A 20862-nucleotide genomic window follows, 5' to 3' on the forward strand; every position below is an offset into this window, starting at 1 on the left:
TATTTTACAAATAAATATACGCTCAGAAACAGGTTTTGGGAAATTAAAACGACATACCGTCTTTTTTTTCCTGCATGACTTTGAATGTCATTTGGAATGTGTTTGCACTGATGACACAATGCCCACGGACGGGCTTTAAAAACCTAAACCCATCATCAAACTGCAACAACTGCTTTAGAGACTCCTCATCCTTCAGCATACTCTGACTAATCCTTTGAGACCTCTGACCTCCCTTACCTTTACACAATGCCACAGAAACACTCGACATCACCTGATCTATCTCTGACATGTACTGAGCAAAAAATATGTACTCTACATTACGTGCAAAACGACCATCACAGTGCATAATCCTATTGTTGAAATAACGCGACAGACTCAACTGATAACGCCAACTGTCATGGAAGGTCTTCTGACCCAGAGGAAACAACACAGGGAAACTCTTTGCTTCATTACTCTGGTCAGAAAGCATCCTAACTGGACTATTTCCCTCTGCAGGCGCTATATTCACAATGTCATCAAAATACTGATCTAATGCTTCCTGACCAATATCAACAGGCATAATACAAGTGTCCTGAAACATGCAGTGCTGCTGTCTGTCATTTAACATTTCATCTTGTGCTATATCTGCTGATTCTGCTAGATCATCAACCTCAGCCTTTTCTACAACCTGACCAGCAACCTCACTTCCTGTACCAGCTTCATCCTCACTAGCTGATCCAGCCTCTTCCCTGTCCCCGTCTTCCTGCCTAAAAAACTCATTAATCCACTCCTCATTAAACTCTATCTCTCTATAATGAACATTGGTCCTATTTAAATACTCCAGCGCCTGTCTTACATGCAACGGATCCACAAACTGGTACTCATAATGTCCCTTATATGTCAACTTGCACTTTAACTTCACCTGCACCAAAGACCCTTCCACACTCGAACGCAGCAACACATTACTAGTTTGTGTAATGTTGGCGGGAACACAGGTCACTGGACCATGTACTCCATTTTGCCCCCTCTTTAGGCAATGCCAACATTTTCATAAAAGGAATATGCAAGTCTATCAAATGCTGCTCTAAACTATTCAGACATCCCAGTTCACATCCCAGTTCATTTTTTTGTCATGACAAATCCACAGCTGACCTCTACACAACACCAACTGACAAGGCACAACACACTGATTGTTACATCTATGCAAATACTTCTCACTAATACACTCGTCTGCAATACCCGCTGTAGCTAAACTTACCATACACTTCCCTTACACAGCTCTGCACCTGATTTCTAAACAACAACCTATGACACACACAACACACAAAATCTGGACCATCTCTGACCTTTTCCAAAAACTGCTCCATAACAAAACCAAAGTCTACTGACTTCTCCATCCTCTGCTTCCTACTCAACCTGACGCTATCCATAACCCTCTCTCTGTTCTCAACACTTTCTCTATATTTACCAACACTCATCATTTTAACCCTCTGTCTGTGCTGGATGTCTTCTCTATATTTACTAACACTCGCCACTTTAACTTTCTCCCTGTGCTCGATGCTTTCTCTATACTTCACTATACTCTTAGCTTTACTAATCGCTTTAACCCTCTGCTTGTGCTGGATATCTTCTCTATATTTACGAACACTCACCACTTTAACTTTCTCCCTGTGCTCGATGCTTTGTCTATACTTCGCCATACTCTTAGCTTTACTAATCGCTTTAATCCTCTGCCTGTGCTGGATGTTCTCTGTATATTTACTAATCCTCCTCGCTTTAACACTTTCTCTATACAATACGTTTTCCTGATACATCTTCATAAACTTTACTTGACGTCTCTCCCTAAGCAACTTACTCATTTTCTCCCGTGTCCCTTTTCTCTGCCTCAAATACTTTGATTTCACAGACTTAGGACCTATGCCTTCAGACCCTACACATTCATTACGTCCAACGGCTAACTTCTCACTATCCACAACATCTGTCACTCTAGACCTAATGCTATAACCTCACACATCACTAACTTTACAATAACTATAACAAATCTGAAGTCCAGGCTTATGCACATAAACAGTGTTCTCAAAATGCTGTCCAATGACATTCTCTACATAAATACACTCTGCTGACAAACACTTATTGTTACACTTGTACTTCAACCAACGTCCATCATAAAAAGTACACACACTAACTCCTAACCAATCTGCTGTGACCTGGATTTCTACCTCTGTAGCCCAACTGTTCACATTTCTCATCCTGGACTGCTGAAGATATTCTGACACAGACGAATACTCACTTCTCAGAAGACTTGCATACTCATCTGCATTCCTTTCTAACTCCTTACATACAGCTAGCCTAATCTTGCAATGGTGCTTCTGTGAGCCACTCACAGCCTGAGAGATGGCTCTGGAGAAGCAGTTACCATCAGCCACAATTCTCTCATTTAAACACGGGACCCATAACAACCCCACCTCTGTGGACACCGAACCACTGATCTTCCCAAAGTCTACATTTAACTTGCTACACAAAGCTTTACAGACATCTACACTAAGAGGATGGAAGAGCAGAACCTCATTTGCCACATCACTAACAAATTCTACATCTGCATTAACCTCACTAACATCAAATGTCTTTAATTTCTTCAACACACTAGTACAAGAAGAAATTTTACACTTTCTACCATCACTAACTGTTGACTCTGCTGCTGAACCACTACTCACCTGACTGGCTAAAGTCACAACAGAAATGCCAGACAGTGCTGGACTTACAGTTACACCAACACCACACTCAGACACACAGTTTCCAGAGGAAATGTGTTTTACCCTGGCCTCAGAAACATCACTATACTCTGCCACTGGAGCAGTACTCATCTCAGTAATACAGCTCTCCACAGAAACACAAGACAGCACTGGGCTTGCACCCTCACTGACACTAACGCCACACAGCTCAAAGAGCTTCTGCCTAGAACTGAGACTGTCTGCCAAACAACAGATGTATCCATAGAGATCATCCAGACAATCAAACTGCAACACCACACTTTTACCATCACTATGCACTAACCCAATGTCACAATGCGAGTGACTGTCTACTACAGCAAACCGTCCATCCTCACAAATGATGACAGAACTACTCCCACACAGCGTCATAATACATGTACTATACTGACTGAAGATCCTCTCCAGTCCATTTCTCAGACTGATGAACACACCGCTGTCGATGTGTTCACCCTCAGTCACGCCTACTTCACCCAACACTGTGTCACCATGGCTAAAGCTAAACAACTGCTCCCCTACCTCAAACTGCTTTGGCAAATCTCCAACAGACAGCAGATTTGATTCGTGGCTAAAAATGTTAAGGTCAAGCAAACTAGTGTACAACTCGTCACCTACAACCAACGCGCGATCAACAGCAAACCTATCCCACGAGAACACACTCAACAATGTGTGTTTGGCTAAGCTGGCCAAAGCTATAGCCATACACTGCCGCCCTCGATACACAAACCGCTCATCTCCCTGGTGAAACGTTCCCCTCACAACCTTCCCCAGCCTAAACCCTCTGCTACCCTCTGCTGCCACAACATGACTGTCTGACTCTGACACAACTGCACTAACATCAGGAACACTAACAAAAGGAACAAAAACATCCTCATCTGTGCCGATCCTCTGTGGCATCCGGGTTCCCTCCTGGACGGCGGACTCCATCGGCATGGCAAGGCACGCTGCAGCAACCTCCTCCACCACCTCCACGGACGGCTGGGCTGTGACCTGCAACTGGCACAAAAACAAAATATGAGGTTTTACTAAATAATACGACAAAAGACGACATGTTACTGCTTCCTAAAAATCATCAATAAGTGACATTATATTTAAAATGAAACACACCTCCTGGACTGCTGGGCCGGGCTTGGAGGCAGACTTGGTCACAGGGGCAGGCAGAGGTGTTGCTGGAACCTATCAAGCCAGAATAAAAATCAAAAACTATTAAAACGCAGCACTCACTTTGTCACGGCATATGTTTTAGAAATATAAAAAAAAAATCCACATCAACATCCTAAAAAAAACCCCCAAAAAACCCCACCCACCTGCTTTCGTCCTCTGCGCATTGTGGCAACACCTTTCGGCTGACGCTTCACACGGAAGGTCTGTAGGAAGGAAAACAAACCCCTATAAAAACTGTCCACCTGTTTTGACCTCTACAGTGTTGACGCAATGTGTAAACAGCTTACCTGGCCGGCTGGCAGATCAGCAGGGCAGCCAGAGCCAGAAGAAGGGGAAACCTTCTCCATGGCGTCCAATATGCCACTGCTGAACCACACAGGGTTGGACGGGATGACAGACTGTCCCACCGGAGATGTTCCAGCCTTACAAAACAAAAAAACAACAGAGTTGGTTAAATTTCATTTTTGGACAAAAAACTTTACACAACTTTAAGCCACAAATTGCCTTGAAGCAACACATTACCTTGCCCTGCCGTCCAACCACTGCCCACTCGCAGGGGTCACTGTGACGCGGCACAGGAACGTGCCCCGTCACGACCAGAGTGGGGGACACCCGGCCACCCGGCGATCTCCAGGGAGACACCGGGGGCGCGGGCGGAAGGGGTGCCAGCTGGAGGTAGGCCACGTTCCACAGCAGCTGCACCAGGATGGGCATGCCATCGGAGTCGCTGAGGTGCACCTGAAAGACAGTTTAACACAACCAACATGTCACTCCAACAACATGAAACTCCACCACGTCTTATATCACACCAACAAAGTATCCTATACTTACGCCATCATGACACCACAGCTCCAACCGATGGACTGGGAAGTGCGCCGTCACAGACACGTAGGGGAGACCTGACACACATGACAGAAACATAATCAATCCTTCTAATATTTACACTTGTATAAATTCTGTTGAATTACACATTACATCAATTATAACTGATGACCACAAATGTAACGTACCCATGCGTGCTGCGACACGGTGGTATTCCTGACGCAGCTGCTCTTGGAAGCCAAGGTCCATGGTCAGACGGGGAGGGAAGTCCAACACAAAGACCTAGAAACAACCATTTTTTCATTAATTCCCTTAAACAAGCACATAACACAACCGTCTGCTCACAACTACCAAATAAATACTGATAACAGTGACTGCAATAACAAAAAAAGGAAAAACAAATAAATAAATACATAAAACACACCTTGGGCTAGCGGCTGCAGAGGGTGGTCAGGAGCGCACCGAAGTCCAACGCCGCCTCACTGATGGTCCTGCTGGCAGTGAGGTTATTGCTCGGGGTGAGCACACACACGGCATCCGGGGTCCACGGAACAGCAGCACGCAGCATCTCTGTCCTCAGCTCCCTGGCGTCTGCACCTGGAACAGACAGAAAACCAAAAGACAGACAGCCCTCCGGGATGGCCACGAACCCGTCCACGATGGCGCGCAGGTGGGAGTCTCCAACGACGAACACGTGCTGCGACAACAGAGACATTGCTTTAGAACACAGACACCAGGCGTGACACCATGCAACCATCACTGTCTTTATGAATAAGACACAAATCATACCTGCTTCTCCGGATGCTGAGCTGGAGTGAACAACTTGAAGCTGCGCTGGGTCAGCTCCAAAGTTGGCCATCTCCGCACACGATGGCGGTAACCAGTACCGCGCCCTGTTCAGGCAAATCAAAATTCAACAATGTCAACACATGTTTTACACATCTTTAAATTACATATTATTTGTACCATTGAAACATGTAAAAAAAAAAAACTAAGTGATACATACGAGCACGAAACTCGGGGACAGGTGGCAGGGGGGTCCAAGTCTGCGCCGTCGCCATCCTCCTCTTCATGGCCTGGGCACGCCGGTGGGACTTGGCACGGGGCATCTAAAAAAGACACAAACAACCAAAACAAATTATTTCAACATTCACACAGAAAAAAATACAAATCACTCTGAATATATGCTAATCACACTCAAAAGCCATACTTTACAGGCAGACTCTGGGCTCAGCCTTCAAATACATACATAGCTCAACTTACCTTGGAAGCAGTAGACAGACACCTACTAAAATAGTAAGTGTGTGTGTATGTGTCTATATGTGTATGCGTGTGTATGCACAGAATCAGAAATGTGTTTATCAGTTGGCTATGTGTGTTTATGATTGAATGAATGTATCTTTGTGTGTAGTGTACAAGTTCTGGATCAGAGGATCACAGATGTAGTGCAGATGATTGCAGGTCAATCGCAGCTGTCAAAGCAGTAGGGTACCAGATCACACGGCCAAGTGAGAAGGTTATCTGTAGATTAAAGAAAACGCATTGCTTCATTTAACAATAACTGTGATGTAGAAAATGTGTAAAATTAAATGTCTGCTGGAGATAATGATATAATAACATACCTATATGCATCATTTTTTTTTATTTTAAATTATCTTTTTAAATGTCTAACATGGTAAAATGGCCGACACAGTCATCCATTTTAAGAGATCTTCCATTTAAACAATATGCTCATCTAACACAACAGCATCCATATTAAATATTGAAAGTAAAATGGCTGACACTACATTACAAATCTCTAAGGTATAGATGCACAGCTACACAGAGCTTTCATTTAACGATACATGCTCAACTAACACAACAGCATGCATATTAAATATATTCTTACTGAAAGTAAAATGGCTGAAACTGCATTACAAATCTCTAAGCTACAGCCACATAGCTACACAGAGCTTTCATTTAAACAATGTGCTCAACTAACACAAAACCACCCATATTAAATACAATTAAATACATCACACAAATCAATCTACACCCCACCGTGCATTAGGCGTCAAGTTTAACAAAAGTTAGCTGTATTTACCCAAAACATTAATTAACTCAAGGCTAACATCAAACAAAGCTAACAGCTAACGTACATGAGCATAAACACAAAGCCAAAACCATCAATAGATGTTTAAAATCCATCGCCAACACAGTCATCCATTTTAAGACATCTTCAATTTAAATAATATGCTCATCTAACACAACAGCATCCATATTAAATGTTCTTACTGAAAGGAAAATGGCTGACAATACAAAACGCAGAGCTACAGCCACACAGCTACACATAAATTTAATTTAAATAATATGCTCAACTAACACAAAAGCATCCATATTAAATACAATTACTACATTACGCAAGTCAATCTACACCCCAACTGGTAGAAATAACATTGACAGAAACAGAGACAAACACAAACATACACTCTGTAATTTCAGTCTCAGCAGGACTGAACAGCATCAAAATCAACATATCACATGAAAGTCAGACTACAGTTGATGAACAACCGCTAAATGTAGGTCAAATATAGCTGTGTTCAATAACACTGCATCCCATTAGCATCAGCAAAAATCCTGTTTGACCAAAAACCTTAAATAAATGCTTAAAATACATCACATGTATTGTGCTACATCTTATAGCCTATTTAATATTTGTTTAACTCAACCACTTGTACATTAGCCATCGAGTTTATCACACAAAAGTTAGCTGTAGTTATCTGAAAAGCTAAAAAGGCTAACATCAAACACAACATACAGCTAACGGATATTAGCATAAGTACAAATTAAAATCCATCAATAAATATTAGAAATCCATCTCACATCCACTGCACTGCCTTTAAAATGTCACAGTATTTCTTTAAATCAACCACTTGTGCATTAGGCGTCGAGTTTATCAAACAAAAGTTAGCTATACTTATCTGACAAGCTAATTCACTCAAGCCAAACATCAAACGAAGCTAACAGCTAATGGACATTAGCACACAAAACCAAAACCATCAATAAATGTTTCAAATCCATCGCTCCCATCCACTGCACTGCCTTCAACACTCACTAATATATGTCCACATCAAGCAGCTGGGTCTTAGGAATCAGTAGAGTTAGCTACAGTTAACGTTAGCAGCACAAAGTCATCACGCAACAAGCTGACACTAAGCTAGCATAAAGCTAACATGATTAACACTGCCACTTATCTCAGAGTCGATGTGAAAACGCTGATCACGCCCTGCAGCATGAGGCTTTTATGAGCTTGGATGACAAATGTCAGCATTCTGCAGGAACCCCTGTTTCTTTTGCAGGGTTTCCCTCAGACAAAAAAAATGACATGACGTAGTAGCAATTCAGGATTCAGCAGCTCAGTGTGTGTGTATTGCACAGAATGCTGTGAGCTAGAGTGGAGAGGCTCTAAAAATCATCTAAAACTTTTGTCTTTAACTCGCTGCCATGGCCACAATTTTCACTTGTTGGACTAAGAGTCTCATCCTACTCTCTAATGTGCTATGTGTAAGCTCAGTCCTGCGTGATCTTTAATGAAGCAATAGGAGAAGATATTCAGCCTCAGTTAATGTGGTTTATTAAGCAGTAAAGGAATAAAATTACAGAGCTCTGGGTCTCAACTTCACGTCCCTGACGAACAACAAAGGTGTATCAGTTCACGAAGTCTGACCTCCTGTCCTTCCCCTGACCCAGTATATTTGAGCGTAACAGAGTGTCATTGTGCACACAAGGCGTTGTCCTCTTCTCATTGGCAGTTCCACTTCCTCCTTCACCACACCACGCCCCTGCCTCGTGTTAATCTGACTCCTTCCCGCTGACGGTGGGGGCGTGGTTCCTGTTTTGAAAGACAAGAGAACAACACAACTCCCTACACGTGCTGTACCTTACTATCTGTACATCACTTTCTATTCTTTTTACCATATATGAAACTAATTATCTAAGCATTGCGGTATGTGCTCCTCAGACTTCATGTCTCTTCCTCTCCTGTACTTCTCCACTTCTGCAAAGCAAACACATTCAGATCAGCTGAAATCATCTCAGTATTCTCATTGTTCACACATCTAAAACTTATATAGTGAAACACAACTTATAGTAAAACACATAAAATCATTCTATTCCCAACACACTGTACAGACACAATTTCTACCAAAAAACGTAGGAAAATTTGTCCTGCTCACAGATATGTTGACATGGAATCTCTCACAGGTACACATTTTTGCTGAGTGGCTCCAAAGCAAAGGGAGCGCCGATTTTTTTCTCATTCACTCCCATGTAAACTCAGAGGAGAAATTTCTGGAAACAGCTGGGGTGCAACACATTTTAAACTCGCTCCTCTGACCACATTTTTTTCGAGAAGTGGCTGTCTCTCACAATCACTTTATTTTCTTGATTGGACCAACGGTTTGGGTATGGGAAGAACTTGTTCGAGGAGTTCAAACCCATTATAAACAGCCTTTGCTGATCTGCTCTCATGAGCTCTGTGTGTGCACCTCAAGTGCATGCAAGTCATTAATCGCCATGACAACGGCTGCACACACAGACACACACACACAACTCTGTCATCTTCTTCTTCTTCTTCTTCTTCTTCTTCTGTTTAATGGCGGGCTACAAACCAACGTTAAAGGTGCATGCCGCCACCTACTGTATCGGAGTGTGTAACATCATGACTTTATACTGGGTTCATTTCATAGATTTAAAAAAAAAACAAACAAAAAAAATACTCATATTCTGGACATTAATCCTGTTTCATATATGTACTTAAGAACTGCCCTTTGAACCTGAGCCTGTTTCTCTCCTAGCTCTAGGAGCCCTTTGATGCTCCATTCCCTACCCATTTTGACCACACCATCCTTCAACCTTTTCCTTTCTGTAATGAATTTCCTACACCCAAATAGTACATGTTCAACAGTTTCTCTAAGTCCACAAGTTTCACATTTATCTGATTCTCTCTTTTTCATGATAAACAGTGTACTGTTTAGTCCTGTGTGTCCTAGTCTTATCCTAGTGAACGTGACATCTTCTTTCCTACATTTCCCTCTGGACCTTTTCACTCTGACAGACTTTTGAATTTTGTAATATTCCCTACCCTTTGTGATTGAATACTCTGCATTGCAGCTGCAGAATCTGAACATATAACTACTTTAAGTGGTTTGACCTGCTCTACCCATTGAAGACTGATTATTATTGCTACCATTTCTGCCGTGAACACTGACAACTTGATTGAAATTCTTTTGACAATACCTTTATCAAACTCTGGGATGTAAATGCCTACTCCTACATGCTCATTATTTGGGTGTTTAGATCCATCTGTAAAAATCTGCAGGTAGCTGTAATAGCTGCTCTTCAGATATTTTTGAGCCAGATATCCTATGTTCAGATTATTCTTTATCCATTCTGTTTTCTTGTCTAATATTTGCAGGTTAACTTTGGGTTGTGGAAATATCCATGGAGGAATGCTGCTAATTATAACTGCTGGACTATGCTGTATGGAATCTAATTTGTACTGTTTCACCTTCTTATCCTATCCTTCCCATCCAAACCCTTTACCAGTAAAAGTTACGTACTCCCAACAGTTTTGCAGAACAGAAGAAGCTATATTTCCATTTCCTTTTCCCTTAATTCTTATCCAATATGCTAGTGATAATTTAGTTCTTCTTAAATTCAACAGCAGTTCACTGGATTCCACCAGCAAAGCATTGATGGGTGTGGTATTAACTGCTCCAAGACAAAGTCTTAATGCTCTATATTGCATCCTGGCTAATTTTTGTAGATGACTTTTTGCAGCTATATCAAACACCATACATCCATAATCCAAGGTGGCTCTCAACAGAGCCCTGTATATGTGTAGTAATGCCTCTCTGTCAGCTCCCCATGCCAGACTGGCCAAACACCTCATGAGGTTTAACACCTTTTTACATTTGGTCTCAACTTTCTCAATATGATTTTTCCACGTATATTTATCATCAATCCATAGACCTAGGTACTTAAACACTCTGACTCTTTCCATGGGCTTACTGTAAAGAGTTAACACCTGGTTGTTGTCTATTTTCTTTTTAGTAACCAACATATAACATGAATTTGAAACAGAGATTTTAAATCCCCAATCATAGGGCCATCTTGCTACATCTGTTATTGCTTTCTGGATGCATTTCAGAACATGTGGCGTGTTTTTCTCCCTTTTCCAGATTTCTCCGTCATCGGCGTACAATGAGGACTGTATACCTACCCCTATATTCTCAAATATATCATTAATCATTATATTAAATAGAATTGGACTGATGACGCTGCCCTGTGGTATTCCATTTACAATGTCGAAACTATCTGAAATTTCAGAACCTACTTTTACTTTAAATGTCCTTTTTGTTAAAAAGTCCATGATCCAGTTGTATAAGCGTCCACCTATGCCTAACTTATTCATTTTAATTAACGGGCCTTCTCGCCACATGGAATCATACGCTTTCTCGATGTCAAAGAAAACTATCACCATCACTTCCTTCATATTTAGGGTCTTCTCAATGTCATTAGTCACTTTAATTAATGCATCAGTTGTGGATCTTCCTTTCCTGAAGCCACTCTGATACTCATTTAACAGATGTTTTTCCTCTAAAAGGTATGATAGCCTGTAAACAATCATTTTTTCCATCCATTTACATAAATATGAAGTGAGGGCAATAGGCCTTAAGCATTAGCTGCATCTTTCCCTAGTTTAACAAATGGTAAAACTAACGCCAACTTCCACTCATCAGGTAGTTTTCCTTCTGACCAAATCTTATTGAAAAGTTTTAGTACGATTTCTAGTGCTTCCTCTGGTAATTGTCTGAACATGACATAACTCAACTGATCTGGTCCTGGAGCAGAATTCTTGCTGCCTTTTAAAGCCCTTCTCATTTCCCTCAAGGAGAAATCCATATCAGTGGCTGAGCTACAGTCTACCTTTTTGGTGTACACGTTTCCATTATCTTTTAAAACTTCCTCCTTCCTTCATTTATGTGTGTCTGTAAGATGATTGCCACTATGAACATTTGCAAATATCCTCCCTAAAACATTGGCCTTTTCCACATCTGTTATTGCTAGGCAATCTTGATTAGCAAGAACTGGTATTTTATTGGCAGCCTTTCTTCCACTCATCTTTCTGAGCATATTCCATACATGACTGACATCTCTTTCTCTTCCAATAGTAGAGCAAAAGTCTCTCCAAGTATTCCTTTTAGCAATTTTAATTATTTTGCAAGCTCTAGCTCTTTTTCTTTTGTATTTGATCAGATTGTCTAGACTCAAATTGTTTCTGAGATTTCTGAGGGCAATATTCCTTTCTTTAATAGCCAAACTACATTCATCGTTCCACCATGGCACCATTCTCTTATTCCCTCTTATTACAGTTTTAGGAATACTTTTTGAGGTAGCTTCAGATATCATATTTGTAACTTCGGCAGTACACTCATCCATATTACCCTCCATCTTATTACTGTCAGCCAATTCCCTGCAACATACTTTAAAAGTGTTCCACTGAGCCTTTTTAAAGCACCATCTATATATAGGGGCTCTTTCTTGAATACATTTATCAATTTCTAAAGTCCACATGATGGGAAAATGGTCTTTCCCTATGTTGTCCTTGTATATTTCCCAATCGCATAGGCTATACATACTTGCAGAAACCAGTTTTAAATCAATACAAGACATCTTATTCCTATTTACATCTAAATGCGTTCCTCCACCATTGTTTAAACATACAAGATTTCTTGTGTCCATCATTTCTTCCACCACTGTACCATTATTATCAGTATGGTCACTTCCCCATAAACTGTTGTGTGCATTGAAGTCACCACACCAAACTTCTCTGTGTCTTTCCTCACCCATCATTTCCTTGAACACAGCTGCAGTTAGAGTATGGCAAGGGTTGTAATAATTAATTATTTTCACTGGGTTTTGTGTACTGTACACCTCAACAATTGTACATTCATGTTCATTTGCAGTACTTATTCTTTTAAATGCTAAATTGTCTTTAATGAATGTGATACATCCACCCCCTTGGTTATTTCCTCTATCATGTCTGACTGAGTTGTAACCCACCATAACAAAGTCTAGATGGGGTCTTAACCATGTTTCCTGAATACATATTATGTCTGGTTTAACACTCAATTCTTTAATGACTTTCTTAAATTCCTGACCATTTGCGATTAAACTCCTGGCATTCCACTGAAAAATTGTGAGTACCATTATTAGATTAATCACTAGAAACATCATAAGTAAAAGGGTTCATCATTTCTTGTATTGTTTTACACTCTACACTTGAGATCCCAAGATACTCCTTAGCACCTTCAACAATCGTTTCAATTCTCTCATTCCTGTCATTTTGTTCTAATCCGATGTAAACCACTTTGCATATGAATGCCACAAAATTTACTTTATCAACTAGCAGAGTTCCTTCCTTTACCTTACACTTGTGGGAGGTCTCATGCTGGCCTGTCTGGTGCATCTTACTGTTTCCTGAAGCAGGGGGATCAGTACTGTTAACAATGTTACTCCTCTCAGTTTTGTTTTCCTTCGCTACCTGTGCATTATTAACACTCTTAACAGCCTCTGCATATGACACTTTGTTTAGAATCTTATATCTTTGGGCTTCTTTTGCTTGCTTTTGTACCACACAGCCCCCAAAAGCTGCACTGTGGTCTCCTCCACAATTGCAACACTTAATCGGCACATCTTTCCCACACTTTCCAAATGCATGGTCTCCTCCACATCTTGCACATCTTTCTCTACCTTTACACTGTTTTGCAATATGTCCCATTCTGTGACATTTAAAGCACCTTAGAGCTGGAGGAATGAACTCTCTTAATGTGTAGCAGAAGAGGCCTAGCATAACTTTTCTTGGAATGTCATGTTCAAAGTCAATAATTACTGACAGCGTTTCCGCTCGTTCTCCATTTCTTTTATTAGTAATGCGTTTAGCATCGAGCACTTTACCTCTCTTCAGTTCTGTTTTAATCTCTTCCACTGAGACAGATAGTGGTACTCCAGAAATGACTCCCCTATGTCTAGCCGCTGTGACAGGAACATGGGTTTTTACTTTTTTACCATCCAGAGTATTCATTTTCAATAGCTCATCTTGTTGCTTCTTACTCATTGCATGTACAAGTATGCGCTTGTTATTTAGGTACTTCGCAAACTTTACTTTGCCAACATCCTTTTCGAGAGCTTTAGCCACCGTAATAAGGTGAAAATTCTCAACAAATACAATAATCACTTTCCAGTCATTGCTCCCATATTCAGCTCTTGGGCTTCGATCTGCCCTCACTCTCTTAACTGTTTCGTCCGATTCTGCCCCCGAACTGCTTGATGAGCTAATCCTCTCCTTTTCTTTTTTCTTTTTCTTTCTTTTGAGATTCGCCACTTTCTGCCACTCCATTCCTCCATAATCCCAACCTTCATCCTCACTACTAAAGTTCATGATTATTAGATTCACGATACAGTTGTTTGCAGTTACCCGCGCTATAAATCCACTTCCTCCTTCCAACACACAGCTCTGTCTGTGTGTCTCACAATCTTTAAAGGACAGATTACAGCAGCAGAAACTTCATTTGAAACAGCAAATACACATTATTAACCCCTAAAGTGCCAAAATGGGCTTTCTAGCACCACCTAGGTGCACTAAACTGGCCACTACAGCCCACAGGAATGTCGTAGAAATATCAAACCAAAACTGGTGTGTTTGACTTATAAATCACGCACTGACACCCATAACCTAATTCCAAAAGGAAGTGAGCTATTTGACCTTTCAAAGTAAGATTTCGCCTCAAACATGCTCTTAAAAAAACATCTCCTCCTACACCGTTTATTGTATCGGCTTTAAAGACGCACACATGCCACCTCAACTGCTGCTAAACAGATCTTCTGTATAACTTTATGAACGGTTTGGGAATGGGAAGAACTTGTTCGAGGAGTTAAATCTCCACTAAAACAGGTCTCTTCTCTGTGTTCTGTCTCTGTCTGTCTCTACTCTTCTGCCAGGTGCACATGGCAACCGCTGTCACACACAAACTCACAGAAACATGATGTGTGTGTGTGTCTAAATCACAATCTCCATTTTAACCCTTTAGGTGCCAGAGTTTATTGAGGAAAATATTCCATTTTCATTTCAACATTTCAAAAGGCTGTGGCTTGAAAGTGGTGAGAGATAGAAGCATACTGTAAATGAGAAAACTAACATCATGACCCAAAGTTTGTCATGGGAGTAAATTAACTCATCTAATTTGCATATTGAGACGTCACTAGGCGGCGGCCATATTGGATTTCATACATCTCAGTAAAACAACATTTTGAACATATTTACATAGTAAATTTATTTTGTTTTGTGTTGTTTTTGTTGTCTCTTCCTCAAAATAAAGGATGAGGAATCTGATGGGAATAAATTCACTCATCTAATTTGCATATCGTGACATCACTTATCCATACCTACAGCTACAGAAAGCATTCAAACATCAAAACGTTCAGCTCTGTAAGGATTTTCTGATGTTTGTGGCAACATGTTTGATATTTCTAAATAATTCACAGTGACGACATAAGCTGGGGCCCGAAACGGGCGTGAGTGCGAGGTCCCGCCAAACGCTGCTTGCAGCTTTAATTATTCTTTGTTTCATCCGCCGCCTCTTTAAACTGGAATTTGACCCCCTGAACATGCTAAAAAACTGACCAAAATTGGCACGCATGTCAGGACTGGCGAAAAATTTTATAAAATGACAAAATTAATCTGAAAAGTGCCAAAATGGGCTCTCTAGCGCCACCTAGAAACACAAAAATGGTCGCTACAGCCAGTAGGAACATCATAGGAAGATCAAACCAAAACAGCCGTGTTCGTTTCAGCAAGACCTACAAATCACGTACTCGCACCTCTGGCCTAAACCCAACAGGAAGTGAGCTATTTCCTTTCAAAGTAAGAGTTTTCCTCATAAAAAGAAATTCCTTTAAAAAACATCTCCTCCTGCACCGTTTATCGTATCGGCTTCAAACTCGCACACATTATTGTTCAAAGTGGCCTTATCAATTATTGTGCGTAACTTTTTCAATCCTCGAATGGTTTGGATGTTATGGCGTGTTTCAGGTGATGTGCTCCAAAACCTCCTGACGATTTGTTGTGCCACCTAGACACACTAAAATGCCCGGTGCGACGGGTAGGAACCACTTAGAAGACCAAACCAAAACTGTCTCGTTCGTCTCATAAAGATCTACAAATGTCGCGCTGCAACCCCTGACCTAACTCCAACAGGAAGTGCGCTGTCGGTCTTTGAATGTAAGATGGCGTTTTTCACAAATTCTGTCGCTCAAAAATTATTTGCTCCTACACCGTTTATCATAACTGCTTCAAACTTGCACACATTACAGCTCTACCCCTGGTAAACATTACTTGTGAAGGACTTTGTCATAACTTGAACGGTTTGGATTTTAGAAGCGTTAGAAGGTGCAGGACACAACTCATTTTTCAGTCCATAGACATACAAGCTTTATATTTGTGCGTTCAGAACAAGTTTATCTATCTGGTGATGCTTTCAGATTGAAGATGGGACCCACGGTTTGGGAGCTAAAAGGACTAGTTTGAGAAACTTTCAACCCATTCTGCTGTCTGTGTCAGCTGCATGCAGTCCTTAATTAGCATAACAAAAGCTTCACTCTGACAGCCTTTGTGTCAGAGTGAAGTGTGTCTGTGTGTGTGTGGTCACACGGAGATGACAGTATAACATTTACCAAAGTCATTCCTAAAACTTTGAAAGAAATGCATGATACCAAAAACCTGTAAATACAAGATGTCCTGGTTAAAGTCTTTTAACTCATTAAGAATTGGAATACATGTAGTCCTGCTCAGTTTCTCCACTGACATTAACTAGTATATATTTGTGTCTGTTTGCTGCACTTAGATCATCACAGCAGCCAGTACACATCACTCAAGCTTTCACTAGGTCACATGATTTCAAATGAATATGGATGTGTTGTTTGATCATCACACATGTCAAAGTTTCATTAGGTCACATGGCTTGTGTCTACAACTTTCAAAATATAAGCTCACACCACCTTCATAAGAACCCTGCATTTTTAACCTTGCGGGCCCCCTTATAAAAAATTATACTAAACTAAAAAATATTAAATATTAATATATTTCTCTACATTTTTTTGCTTAAATCTTTTAACCAACTTGTACTCAGATTATGCATATCAAATATTCATTCCTTTTGAGGATTTTCACAATTTATTTGCCATTTTATTTACATGAAGTCACTGTTACTTTAATGGAAAAAAAAACATGAATTAAGATTAACTATATAATAAATGTTGGATGGATTTTTTTATTTTATTTATCACAGTCAGTAACTACTGACCTAAATCCAACAGGAAGTGCACTATTGCCCTTTCAAAGTAAGATGTCGTTTTTCATAAATTCTCTCTCTTAAAAAATATTTGCTCCTGCACCATTTATCATTACTGCTTCAAACTCGCACACATTACAGCTCAACCCCTGGTGAACATTACTTGTGAAGGACTTTGTCATTACTGGAACGGTTTGGATTTTAGAAGTGTTCTAAGGTGACATGTCACAAAACCTCTGTACAATTGTTATGCCACGTAGACACAGTAAAATGGCTGCTGCGGCCCGTACCAATGCTGTAGAAAGATAAATCCAAAACTGGCTTCTTCATTTCCTTGAGTCCTACAAATCACTCATTTACACCACTGACCTAAATCCAACAGAAAATGAGTTAGTGCCTCTTAAAGGTGACATGTCACAAAACCTCTTGACAATTTTTGCACTAAAATGGCTGTTGCGCCCGGTAAGAATGGTGTAGAAACATCAAACCAAAACTGGCTTCTCTGTCAACTCGAGACCTACAAATTACTCATTGACACCACTGACCTAAATCTAACAGGAAATGAGCTAGTGCCTCTGAAATTTACATGAGCAAATGTGTCAGCTGTGAGCTATAAATTGTAAATGTCTCCCCCTTTTCTGCCTGGCCCACTCAACTGCATGTAATTAGCATAACAATGGCTTCGCTCTGACAGACACAAACCTGCTGTGTGTGTTGGGGATAACATTGGCCAAACCGACCAGCTCATGTGTCTCATTCCTACATTTTCCTAAATAAATGCCTGATAGCAAAAACATGTAAATACAAGATTTCCAGGTCAAACCCTTTTGCTTCTTTAAGAATTGGAATCAAATCTGTAGCTACTACTTTGCAGCAGTACTCATGATTAAATACATGTGGCGCTGCTCAATTTCTCCACTGACATTAAAACCTCTTGACGATCTTTGGAAGAAAAATTGAATCAAATATCCATTCCTTTAGAGGATTTTTAACAATTTATATGCCACTTTATTTACATGAAGTCACTATTACTTTAATGAAAAAAAAACATGAATTATGATTTACCTTCTGTGTAATAAATGTTGGATGGATTTTTTTTTCTATTTCTATTTATCAACAGTAATGTCACCTTGCAGCAACCTGCAGTTCATAATTTGCATTTTTTTAGCTACACAATTACACATGCACACACACACACACACACACCTTTTTTTAGTAGCTATACAGCCACAGCCTTCAGACATCCATATCACCACTAACATAATATTTATTTTATTTTCTTTGCAACAATGGCTTGCAAACCTCAATATGATTACAATATGATTATTGTCACATATGTATACTATCAGCTATTAATATATACTTATCATATTGTATCACAGTAGCCAGAATTATAATTATAATATTATTACTTTAATTAATGTTGTTGTAAGCTGTTAACATTATCGTCTGTCCTGCATCTCTCTCTTTCTCTGTCTCCCCTTCTGTCTCATTGTGTCATACAGATTACCGTTAATGTATTATGTTAATCTGTTCTGTATGTCATCTATTGCACGTCTGTCATCCAGGAAGAGGGATCCCTTCTCATTTGCACTTCCTAAGGTTTCTACCGTTTTTTTCCAGTTAAAGGGAGTTTTTCCTTATCTGCTGCGAGGGTCCTAAGGACCCTAGGAATGACGTAGAAAGATCAAACCAAAACTGGCTTGTTCGTCTCATCGAGACCTACAAATCATGCACTCACACCCCTGACCCAACAGGAAGTGAGCTATTTGCCCTTTCAAAGTAAGATTTCGCCTCAAAAATGCTCTTTCTTCAAAATCCTTAAAAAAACAACTCCTCCTACACCGTTTATCGTATGGGCTTCAAACTCGCACACATGACAAATCAACTTGTCCTAATCAGATATTCTGTATAACTTTTTCATTACTCGAAAGGTTTGGATTTTATGGCATCTTACAGGTGATGACACCCTTGACCTAAATCCAACAGGAAGTGAGCTATTTGCCCTTTCAAAGTAAGATGTTATTTTTCAAAAACTTCTCTTACTAAAAAAAATATTTCCTTCTACGCTGTTTATCATAACGACTTCAAATTTGCACACATGACAGGACAAGTCCTGCTAAACAATTCCTCTGAACAACTTTGTCATTACTCGAACGGTTTGGATTTTATGCCCTCTTTAAGGTGACATGTCACAAAACCTCTTGACAATTTTTGCGCCACCTACACACACTAAAATGGCTGCTGCTGCCTGTAGGAATGACTTAGAAAGATCAAACCAAAACTGGCTTTTTTTTTCCTCGAGACCTACAAATGATGAGCTAGTGCCTCTGAAGTAACATGAGCAAATGTGTCAGCTGTGAGCTACACATCATAAACGGGTGACCAAGATTGCATTTTTGACTTTACAAGCATGAAACCTATATCTATGCATGCAGAACGAGTGTATCTCTCTTATGGTATGTTCAGATTGACGATTGGACCTATGGTTATGGGAATGAGAGGGAGGAGTTGAATGCGATCTCCATCTGCCTGCTCTTCAACTTGTCTCTCTCTGTCAGTGGTGGATGTTTGTCGGGCAGGGGTGAAAAGGAAAAAAGGGCACCTACTGCATGACATGGGGGCCCATTGATGTGGAAAAAAAACTCAGTTGACCCCCTAAACATGCTCAAAAACTCACCAAAATTGGCATGCATGTCAGGACTGATGAAAAATTTTAGAAAATGAAGTAATTAATCCTCAAAGTGCCAAAATGGGCTCTCTAGCGCCACCTAGACACACTAAAATCGCCACTGTTGCCTGTAGGAATGTCGTCGAGAGATCAAACCAAAACTGGCTTGTTCGTCTCTTTGAGACCTACAAATCATACAAATCATCACCAATACCCCTGACCTAAACCCGACAGGAAGTGAGGTATTTGCCCTTCCAAAGTAAGATTTCGCCTCAAAACCACTTTTTCTTCAAAAATCATGTTCTCCTAGACCGTTTATCGTATCGGCTTCAAACTCGCACACATGACAGATCAACTCGTCCTAATCAGATCTTTATAACTTTGTCATTACTGGAATGGTTTGGATTTTATGGCATCTTACAGCTGATGTCTCACAAAACCTCCGAACAATTTTCATGCCACCTAGACACACTAAAATGCCCACTGCAACCCCTACGAATGTTGTAGAAAGACAAAACCAAAACTGGCTTGTTTGTCTCATCAAGACCTACAAATCACGCACTGACACCCTTGACCTAAATCCAACAGGAAGTGAGCTACTTGCCCTTTCAATGTAAGATGTCATTTTTCAAAAATTCTCTTACACAAATAATATTTCCTCCTACACCGTGTATCGTAATGACTTCAAACTTGCACACATGACAGACCAAGCCCTGCTGAACAATTTCTCTAAACAACTTTGTCATTACTCGAACGGTTTGGATTTTATGCCCTCTTCAATGTAACATATCACAAAACCTCTTGACAATTTTTGCGCCACCTACACACACTACGATGGCTGCTGCCGTCTGTAGGAATGACGTAGAAAGATCAAACCAAAACAAGCTTCTTCATCTCCTCGAGACCTACAAATCATTCATTGACAGCAATAACCTAAATCCAACAGGAAATGAGCTAGTGCCTCTGAAGTAACATGAGCAAATGTGTCAGCTGTGAGCTAGACATCTTCAACTTGTGACGAAGATCGCATTTCTGACTCAACAAACATGAAACCTATATCTATGCG

At 40.4% G+C, this 20862-nt stretch overlaps 3 protein-coding genes across 13 annotated transcripts in view; 1 reads left to right on the forward strand and 2 right to left on the reverse strand.

Annotated features, from left to right (window-relative positions):
• LOC117252677 (uncharacterized) overlaps nucleotides 1-20862 on the forward strand; it is a 191815-nt gene that overhangs the window by 22727 nt on the left and 148226 nt on the right. The window lies entirely within an intron of this gene.
• Nucleotides 3-1024, reverse strand: LOC144466584 (uncharacterized; the record flags this gene model as incomplete). The annotated part of the gene is made up of 1 exon (XM_078174128.1): nucleotides 3-1024. A coding segment is annotated over one exon (981 nt), but the record flags the coding sequence as incomplete, so codon positions are not given.
• Nucleotides 3-5294, reverse strand: LOC117250647 (uncharacterized). Its single transcript, XM_078174117.1, has 8 exons — nucleotides 5158-5294; nucleotides 4922-5015; nucleotides 4743-4810; nucleotides 4434-4649; nucleotides 4199-4333; nucleotides 4055-4114; nucleotides 3855-3923; nucleotides 3-3743 (listed from the first exon to the last, which is right to left on the reverse strand). Exons 2-8 carry the CDS (start codon nucleotides 4980-4982, stop codon nucleotides 1986-1988), a joined length of 2367 nt encoding a protein of 788 aa, XP_078030243.1. The 5' UTR covers nucleotides 4983-5015; nucleotides 5158-5294; the 3' UTR covers nucleotides 3-1985.

The sequence above is a fragment of the Epinephelus lanceolatus genome, chromosome 13 (genome assembly GCF_041903045.1).
Source record: "Epinephelus lanceolatus isolate andai-2023 chromosome 13, ASM4190304v1, whole genome shotgun sequence".
Lineage (NCBI taxonomy): Eukaryota > Metazoa > Chordata > Actinopteri > Perciformes > Serranidae > Epinephelus > Epinephelus lanceolatus.

Bases quoted from the DNA above. Each gene is read 5' to 3' on its own strand.
- LOC117250647 (XM_078174117.1), bottom strand. From the start codon at position 4,982: ATGGACCTTGGCTTCCAAGAGCAGCTGCGTCAGGAATACCACCGTGTC. The intron at 4,650-4,742 runs GTAAGTATAGGA...ACTGTCTTTCAG, and splicing joins AGCTGTGGTGTCATGATGGC to GTGCACCTCAGCGACTCCGA. The intron at 4,115-4,198 runs GTAAGCTGTTTA...TCCTTCCTACAG, and splicing joins CTGATCTGCCAGCCGGCCAG to ACCTTCCGTGTGAAGCGTCA.